This window comes from Engystomops pustulosus, chromosome 4 (genome assembly GCF_040894005.1).
Source record: "Engystomops pustulosus chromosome 4, aEngPut4.maternal, whole genome shotgun sequence".
Taxonomy (NCBI): domain Eukaryota; kingdom Metazoa; phylum Chordata; class Amphibia; order Anura; family Leptodactylidae; genus Engystomops; species Engystomops pustulosus.
Genome location: NC_092414.1, coordinates 216821839 through 216831985, shown reverse-complemented (window position 1 = coordinate 216831985; position 10147 = coordinate 216821839). Strand labels below are relative to the sequence as shown.

Here is a 10147-nt window from a genome sequence, read left to right as displayed (position 1 = left end):
AGTGTCAGGATGAGGGGTCCTGGCTGAAGTGTCAGGATGAGGGGTCCTGGCTGAAGTGTCAGGATGAGGGGTCGTGGCGGAAGTGTCAGGATGAGGGGTTCTGGCTGAAGTGTCAGGATGAGGGGTCATGGTTTCTGTTCTTCTACCTAGCATGTGGGCTGACAAGCTGGTCTCCTCAAAAAAGATGACCCACAAGATTTAGTACAGGAATATAAACCTCCAATGTGGCAGTTCTCTTGCCGATGTCAAGAACTTTTCCTTCCAATGAATTATCACCATGAAATTTACCAACCTGCACCAGAAGGAAACCTAAAACCAATAAGGTGGAGTAATGAGATTCATCATCTGTGCTAATTACATATAATTTCTCTTCCTGTTCTCGTAGGTGTCACATACTCGTTCAGGACAAAATGTTTTCATGCAAATAAGCACCTCCCCCATGAGAGATTGTATGGTGAAATAATGGGAGAACACCCCATTTTGATTTATGACCAGTGAGAGGACAAGTAGAGCTGCACTCGTGTAGTAGGATCCAGTCCAGAGACAACACTCAGGACCCACAGAGAAGATCTCATGGAGGAGACACGATACGACCAGCGGCTCCACCTGCTGGGACTCCTGGCTCTATCATATCTGCTCCTCAAACAGCTATGGATCCTACTGGTGGGGATCAAGAACCATGTACTCTCGCGATGGTGGAGGACTGACCTCAAGAAGTATGGAGGATGGGCAGGTAAGAGGGTACAACATGACTACTGCAGATTATGATTATTAATAATTTATAGAGCAACATTGGGTTAAGATAAATTTAAGTACAAAAGCTACAAAGATCTGGAACTAGTGGAAGATGCCCATGGGCAGTCACAACCTATATGGGAGGGTAGATAGAGACACAAGGTGAGGGCTCACAATCTATACGGGAGGGCGATATAGACACAAGGTGAGGGTAAAGAGAAGTGGGGTTTTTGAGTGTTGTAGGCAATCCTAGACAGATGGGTTCTCAGGATAAGAAGGAATGTTTGGACCATCTGAAACAATTTGGCAGTCTCACGGCTCCATGTATTGCTTTAGGATCATGCTCCCAGCTTAGGATTCCTAAGTACTGTGTCTGGGTCCAGAGCCCCTGAGAAAAAACTCTCCCAAAAAAAATCTACGGGACTGTGAAAAATACGGATCACACACAGTGCATCATTCGTGTGCCGTCACTATTTGCAGATCAGTTGCTAGGCAACACTATCATGTGATACTCCACTAGTTTGGAAGAGCCTTTGACAAAATTTGCCAGCTTCCAGTTTTCTTCTAGAGATCCGCAAAAATGAAAGACATATGGGGACATACAGACCATTTTTGCATCAATATGGCTCTTACTGTTGTCACACGAGCCACAAAAACAGCCAATAGCCATATTTTGCGGCTCTAGGAAGGATACGTTTTTGTGTAGATGGCCTCAAGGATAGAATGGAGGGATGCTAGAGAGTTAGCTGGAAGACCACAGAGAAGAATATTGCAGTAGTCCAACCAATAGATGAGGAAGACATAGACCGGCAATGTACTAGCCTCCGAGTTGAGGAACGATCGGATTCGAGAGATGTTCTTGAGATGGAGGCGGCAGGTTGTAGTAAGGTCTGATTGTTAGGTTTAAAGGATAAGGCAAAGTCAAAGACGACTCCGAGGCAGAGGACTTTAAAGACCAGGGGAAGTGTGGAGCCATGAATTGTGAGGTTTATGTCTGGTGGGAGGGATGTGTTAGGTGGAGGAAAGATTACAAGTTCCTAGGGGTCCTAGGACAGAGCTTTTGTGATGCCAACAGAAGAGGAGTGAGGCATCCGGTTGGAGAGGTATGAGGAGATCCCGGAAAGGGCCAGATAAGCGATACCAAGGGAACAGCAGGGGAGAGGGTCAACAAAGGCGGAGGAGAGCTGAGTAGTGGGGTTTTGCCTTGGAAGACATTTGGTCATTGGAGACTTTGGTCAGTACAGACTCAGTGGAGTAATTGGTTTGAAAACCCAAAGAGCGGGTTGTAGTTAACTTGGGATAGCTCAGATGGACATGTTGTTCCAGGATTTTCAAAGCAAGTAGAAGAAGTGGAAGAGGGTGATAGTTCAGCAAAGAAGACGGATCCAGAGATGGTTTCTTTAGGATGGGGGTGAAGATGGAACAAAACCAGTGGATAGTGAGCGTTTAAAGAGGTGACTTAGAGGTGGCATAAGCACAGTGATTAGGTTGGGGGATGAGATGTGATGCAATAAGTCAAGCGCAAAAGTAGTGAGGAGTGAGAATTTAGACATACAGGAGGAGCATTAGATATCCTGGTTGGGTCTCAGGGATTGAATGTCTAAAAACTACCCCTTGTGCTAGCGGCTCTATATACACCACCAATAATGGCATAAAATCCAGAACTACTGAACCGTGTTATGTACGGTGGGAAAAATAAGAATATGGTTCATTTTGCACCTTCAAAATGATCCAAAGTAGAGGTCAACTGGGGTCTCAGGGGGCTCATTATACAGCTCCCAAAATACTAGAGTAGTAACAATCTACTGGTGTCCATATTCAGGAATGTAATGAGGCTAGATCCATTTTGAGAACAAGAATGAAATGAAACCTAAAAAAAATAACCTTAATATTCCATGTAACAATGATCTGATCTCTTCTCCTCAGTGGTGACTGGAGCAACAGATGGAATCGGAAAGGCCTATGCACTGCAGGTTCGTAGACCGTGGTCGAAAGTCTATTTGTCTATCCCATTCACCCGTCTCAAACTTCTATGTCTTCTTCGTAGTTGGCAAAAAGGGGTTTTGATGTCGTCCTCATCAGTCGGAATGAAGAAAAGCTACAAAGAGTTGCCCAAGAGATAGGTGAGAAGCAAGAAAGTCTCCACAAGATGCAGGCTTCTAAGATGGAGAACGAAGACCTGATCATCACGTAATCCTCTTGTATTCTTAGAAAAACAGAGCCAACAAAAAGCCAAGACCATCCAGGTGGACTTCACTGGAGGATCTGAGATTTATCCAAAAGTGGAGAATGGCTTGAAGGACCTGGATATCGGCATTCTAGGTAAGACCGGACATTAATCAGGACCAAGACTCACACCAGACAAAGAAGACTGGAGACGTTCTCCGTGGCTGCGTCTTCTGCCTACAGAACATTCTCCAGCACCGTTCAGGAATGATCTAGAAGCTTTTTTCTGTATGTAGGACATGTGTTAATGTTTGTATATTTCTTTCTTATTCTGGGGCCATGAACATCTGAGGCTGGAGGCCGTTTGATAGTTTGAGATCTTTGGTTTTGTACAGGTTATGTGGTTTCTGGAACTATTCCAAGGACTGGAGATTTCTCTGGTGGAGACCGACCAAGGGAATGGGTGATAGAAGATTCCATTGTTTTCTATCGATGTACCTCCATAACACAGGCCATGGACAGAGGTGGCGCTGTAACCACTGTCTTCTCTTTCTATAGTGAATAATGTTGGGATGAGTTACGTCTCGGATCCAGTAAGATTTCTTGAAGTAGACGATGTCCCCAAGGTGAGCTTTGGATTATAGTCATAGGAAATTGTCTAGAAAAAGTATGTATCCCCCTCCCCCCTACACACAAACACAGAATTAGCATACAGCATATTTATCTAGCCCCCCACCCAATATATGACATCCCACAACCAGCTAACATATCACAGTACTCCTCGCCCACGCCTCTACTGGACCCCACCATCATGGAAGAGCAGCATCACTTCTAGATAAAGTTTTCTATTCTCCCATGATTCACACCTGATCCTGTACATCACTTACACGTGCATTTATAGAAATACTAAAGAATTTTCTATTCCCTTTTAGAAAATAGACTACACCCTGAACTGCAATATATTATCCATGGTGCATGTAAGTATCTGAGCCATAACTAATAGAGCAGAGAGAGGGAGACAGGAGGAGGAGTTACAGGTCTGCCCCTCCTACTGCAGGGTGATACAGACAGAAGGAGGAGCTATGTGTCTGCCCCTCCTCCTGCAGGATGATACAGACAGAAGGAGCTATGAGTCTGCCTCGTCCCATGCAGTGTGATACAAACAGTAAGAGGAGCTATGAGTCTGCCTCGTCCCATGCAGTGTGATACAAACAGTAAGAGGAGCTATGTGTCTGCCCCTCCTCCTGCAGGGTGATACAGACAGAAGGAGGAGCTATGAATCTGCTCCACTTAGGGCAGGGTAATACAACCTGAAGGAAGAGCTATGAATCTGCCCCTCCTCCGACAGGGTGATACAGACAGAAGGAGGAGCTATGAATCTGCCCCTCCTTCGGCAAGGTGATGTAGACAAAAGGAGGAGCTATGAGTCTGCCCCTCCTCCAGCAGGGTGATATAGAGTGTTGGTCTGACATGTGATCACATTCTTGTATTTTTTCAGATGACCAGGATTGTTCTCCCTAAAATGTTACAGAGGTAAGGGGGATGCTGTGGGGAAGAGAGATTAGCTATCATAGTTGCTATTGTTCCATCACAGGTAGAAAGAGTGGGAGTTTATTGAAGTTAAAATTTCCAGCTGCCAGTGGGGGGAAGGAGAGAGACTGAGAACTTACTGAGATAAAGGAAAGACACTTGGAGCAAACTGGGGCAGATGTAAGGGGGGAAGGAGACTGACTGAGAACTTACTATAGACAATATTTGCGGCTGCCAGTGGGGGAAGGAGACAGACTGAAATTTACTGTGTTTATATACACCGCATGATGCTAGGAAAATTACTAGGAAATTACTGAGAATTGTATTTGCAACTTTCAGATGAAGGAAACAGATTTAGAGAAGCCTGTGGTCTATTTCATCAGATAACAGGAAGTTAGTTACATGACCTGGCGACAGAATCGTTACGATACTCAGGGAACAGCAGATTGGAACATCTTAGTAACGTGGCCAAGCTGGTCGGACCTTGTAAGATACTGACTGGCATTGTCCTCTCATTCCACATAGGAAAAAAGGTCTCATCATAAACATCTCTTCTTCTACCGGGATCCGGCCTTATCCAATAATGACCATGTATGGAGCCACTAAGGTACCTACAAAAAAATCATACACATGGCTACAGGGCCACAAATCTGAAGACTGCTCCACCCATAGGCCACCATAGAGGTGGTATCTACTGTATGATTACACTGTGTATCTTATAGGCCTTCATGGACTTCTTCTCCCGCTCCCTGCACATGGAGTACAAGTCTGATGGGATTACAGTTCAGGTAACAGTATGACATCCATGTTCTACTCATCCACAGGTACTCTGGTGTCACGTGCTGCACGACGGTTACACGGCCTCTAAGCTATGGGACATGGCATCATGGACCCACAAATCACAAAACCACTTAAACTAAAATACAGACACAAACAAAATAGTTGGAAATTAACCTCTTAACAACCTGGGACGTATTACTACTTCACAAGTCCGTGATGGTTGTATTGAAAGGGCTCAGGGGTTGAGCCGTCTCAATGTAAAGTGGTGTTTGCTGCGGCCCCTGGTGATGAGTATTCGGCCCCTGGTGATGAGTATTCGGCCCCCGGTGATAAGTATTCGGCCCCCGGTCATAAGTATTCGGCCCCCGGTGATAAGTATTCGGCCCCCGGTGATAAGTATTCGGCCCCCGGTGATGAGTATTCGGCCCCCGGTGATGAGTATTCGGCCCCCGGTGATGAGTATTCGGCCCCCGGTGATGAGTATTCGGCCCCCAGTGATGAGTATTCGGCCCCCGGTGATGAGTATTCGGCCCCCGGTGATGAGTATTCGGCCCCCGGTGATGAGTATTCGGCCCCCGGTGATGAGTATTCAGCCCCCGGTGATGAGTATTCAGCCCCCGGTGATGAGTATTCGGCCCTCGGTGATGAGTATTCGGCCCCCGGTGATAAGTATTCGGCCCCTTTGCTCAGTGAGGAGTAGAAGCTTTGGAGCTGGTGCAGCCAGGAGTCTTCTTGGGAAGATGTTGCAAGTTTCTCCCCCTTGGATCTGGGGATCCTCTGCCTCTTCCTTGCAGATCCTCTCCAGTTCCCTCAGGTTGGATGGTGAACGTTGGTGGAGGCGACCTCTAGAGATGCTCCTTTGGAATTAGCTCCGGGCTCTGGCTGGGCTGGTCAGGGATGGTCACAGAGATGTTCTGAAGCCTCTGCTGTGGTATTTTAGCTCTGGTCTTAGGGTCATTGTCTTGTTGGGAGGTTCGGCCCAGTCTGAGGTCCAGAGCTTCTGGAAGAAATTCTCATGCAGGATCTCTCTGTACTTGTCCGCATTCATCTTTCCTTCCATTACCCCAGTGGTCCTGTCCCTGTCCCCCCCATATCCTGATGCTGCCCCCCTATGTGTCACTGCTGGGATTGTGTTTGGCAGGTGATGAGCGGCGCCTGGTTTTCTCAGCTGCTTCGAATTAACACCAAAAACTCCAATATTCATCTCCTCAAATCAGAGAATCTGCCCCGACGGCTGGAGGCTGCAGTGATAGGTGACTCCCATCTCCCTACTGCATCTCTGGAGCTCAGCCACAGGGATATTGTGGTTCTTCTTTACCTCTCTAACCAAGGCTCTTCTCCCACGATTGCTTAGTTTGGCTGGATGGCCGGGTTGAGGAAGAGATGTGGAGGCCACTGTGCCCTTAGGGTCCTTCAGTGCTTCAGAAATTCTTTTGTAACCTTGGCCAGATCTGTGCCTTTCCACAATTCTGTTTTTAAGCTCCTTGGGCAGTTCCTTAGACCTCATGATTCTCAGATGCTCTGACATGGACTGTGAGCTGTGAGCGCATATATAGACGGGTGGAGCTAGGTTGGTCAGGAGGTAATGGACAACATGTAGGTTAGATGAAGTGCAGAGTGCATATTAACGAGCAAAAAAAGAACTTTTTTGATCTTTCCAATTGGCTGCAATAAAAAAAAAAGTGTGAAAAATTTAAAGGGGTCTGAATACTTTCCATACCCCCTGTAGAATAATACAGAAGCATGGCAGTATACAGTAGGATCAATCACATAACCTTGAGTTAAAGTACCCTAGAGGGTCTGAAAAATCCTTAAAAAAAGGTAAAAAAATATTTTGAAAAACCTAAAAGCTCAAATCACCCCATTTCCCTAGAATTGATGTAAAAATAAACAAATTAAATTGGAAACATGTTAGGCCTCGCTGCATCCCAAAAAGTCCTGATCTTTCAAAATATAAAAACGATTATTCCTGGTGTTGAACCCTGTAGCGGAAAATGGCGCCCAATTGTCCAAAATTATTCCGCAAAAATAACACCTCACACAGCTCCATGCATCGAAGTATGAAAAAGTTATCAGGAGATGGCGAAACGAAGAATTTTTTTCATACGGAAGGTTTTCATTTTTTTCAATCTATTAAAACTGCATAAAACCTATATAAATTTAGCAATTTCATGATTTTAGGAAGCCAAAGTATAAAGTAGAGGTGTCATTTGGAGCGCCGGGTGAAAACCATAAAAACGAAGCCCACAAGGTCACTGCATTGGGAATTTTTTCCAGCTTTCCAGTACATGGCATAGAATATGAAATACTGTCACTAGAAAATAAAATTGCTACGCAGAAAATAAGCCCCAATACTCATGGAAAAATAAAAAAGTTATGCATTTTTGAAAGGTGGGAAGGAAGAAAACAGAAACAGAAAAGGTGCGTCAGTAGAAAGGGGTTGATGGCAGGAAGGGGTTACATAACAAATGGTTGGGGGGAGGGACAACTCAATTAAATTACTATATAATGTAATAAATATTAAAAGGCATAACTATAAAAATTCAGAATAAATCAACAATAAAACAATTAAAAGGGGCGACTAAACCCCCTGTAATAAAATTGAGCGACTAAACCTAATACAGGGAAGGTGGACAGGGTATCCTAACCGCTGGTGCCTAAAATACCTCGCCCCAGTCCTCCTTTTATAGGTAAGTTTCCCGCCAATCAGCTGTTCCAGACCAATGAAAGAGCAGATCGGTCACTGGGCAAAAGTGGCTAAAAATAACCGGCACTACTGACCCAATGAAACGTCTGTTGCTGTGCAGATGTTATGGGCCGGCTCACCAGACACACAATTAATAGGGGGGGGGGGACCGAACTAAAAGCCAATGAAACGTCTGTTGCTGTGCAGATGTTATGGGCCGGCTCACCAGACATACAATTAATGGGGGGGGGGCGAACTAAAAGCCAATGAAACGTCTGTTGCTGTGCAGATGTTATGGGCCGGCTCACCAGACACACAATTAATGGGGGGACACCGAACTAAAAGCCAATGAAACGTCTGTTGCTGTGCAGATGTTATGGGCCGGCTCACCAGACATACAATTAATGGGGGGGGGGGACCGAACTAAAAGCCAATGAAACGTCTGTTGCTGTGCAGATGTTATGGGCCGGCTCACCAGACATACAATTAATGGGGGGGGACCGAACTAAAAGCCAATGAAACGTCTGTTGCTGTGCAGATGTTATGGGCCGGCTCACCAGACACACAATTAATGGGGGGGGGGGGACCAAACTAAAACACAGGGAGGGACAAATCTGAGGTAAACTTTCCTCAAAAATTACCTAAACGTAATAAAAAGTACATATTTAGGGAGGGTTGATATGAAGCCATGAGGGTCACCCTCAAGTTGTGCTAAGCCCCAATCCATAATCTCCAGCAGTTTCTTAAAGTGACGGGCGCCCTTTGTCTCCCCAGTCGGTGCTGCCGTATCTGGTCTCCACAAATATGTCTTTCAATCTAAAAACCAACATTATGGTGAAGACCAGCGATGACTTTGTGCGGGAAGCTCTGGACACGGTGGGGTACACGACTCGCACCAATGGCTGCCTCTCCCACTATGTACAGGTATAACCCAATCACTTACCTGTACTGGCCCTTTAAATAGAGGGGGCACTTACTTATGGCTGTACTTTCCTTGCAGGAATATATCTTAGATCACATACTAAGCGACACCTTCATGAACTCCCGGATCGGTCTCTACGTCGCCGGCTGCGCCGCCAACCTCATGTTCAACATCCTGCAACTGAGAAATAAAAATAAATAAATTATGGGAAGTAGTACTGTGCACCGTCCATATATACAGGAGAAGTAGTACTGTGCACCATCCATATATACAGGAGAAGTAGTACTGTGCACCGTCCATATATACAGGAGAAGTAGTACTGTGCACTGTATATATACAGGAGAAGTAGTACTGTGCACTGTATATATACAGGAGAAGTAGTACTGTGCACTGTATATATACAGGAGAAGTAGTACTGTGCACCGTCCATATACACAGGAGAAGTAGTACTGTGCACCGTCCATATATACAGGAGAAGTAGTACTGTGCACTGCCCATATATACAGGAGAAGTAGTACTGTGCACCGCCCATATATACAGGAGAAGTAGTACTGTGCACCGTCCATATATACAGGAGAAGTAGTACTGTGCACCATCCATATATACAGGAGAAGTAGTACTGTGCACCGTCCATATATACAGGAGAAGTAGTACTGTGCGCCATCCATATATACAGGAGAAGTAGTACTGTGCACCGTCCATATATACAGGAGAAGTAGTACTGTGCACCATCCATATATACAGGAGAAGTAGTACTGTGCACCATCCATATATACAGGAGAAGTAGTACTGTGCACCGTCCATATATACAGGAGAAGTAGTACTGTGCACCATCCATATATACAGGAGAAGTAGTACTGTGCACTGTCCATATATACAGGAGAAGTAGTACTGTGCACCGTCCATATATACAGGAGAAGTAGTACTGTGCACCATCCATATATACAGGAGAAGTAGTACTGTGCACTGTCCATATATACAGGAGAAGTAGTACTGTGCACCATCCATATATACAGGAGAAGTAGTACTGTGCACCGTCCATATATACAGGAGAAGTAGTACTGTGCACCATCCATATATACAGGAGAAGTAGTACTGTGCACTGTCCATATATACAGGAGAAGTAGTACTGTGCACCGTCCATATATACAGGAGAAGTAGTACTGTGCACCGTCCATATATACAGGAGAAGTAGTACTGTGCACCATCCATATATACAGGAGAAGTAGTACTGTGCACCGTCCATATATACAGGAGAAGTAGTACTGTGCACCGCCCATATATACAGGAGAAGTAGTACTGTGCACCGTCCATATATACAGGAGAAG

The 10147-nt window shown here is 45.3% G+C and overlaps 1 protein-coding gene across 1 annotated transcript; it reads left to right on the top strand.

Annotated features, from left to right (window-relative positions):
* Positions 1 to 455: 455 nt before the first annotated feature.
* LOC140128333 (very-long-chain 3-oxoacyl-CoA reductase-B-like) lies at positions 456 to 9033 on the top strand. The gene is made up of 11 exons (XM_072149961.1): positions 456 to 733; positions 2662 to 2708; positions 2783 to 2858; positions 2947 to 3057; positions 3460 to 3527; positions 3834 to 3878; positions 4400 to 4434; positions 4957 to 5038; positions 5154 to 5219; positions 8672 to 8821; positions 8898 to 9033. Exons 1-11 carry the CDS (start codon positions 574 to 576, stop codon positions 9018 to 9020), a joined length of 963 nt encoding a protein of 320 aa, XP_072006062.1. The 5' UTR covers positions 456 to 573; the 3' UTR covers positions 9021 to 9033.
* The last annotated feature ends 1114 nt before the right edge of the window (positions 9034 to 10147 follow it).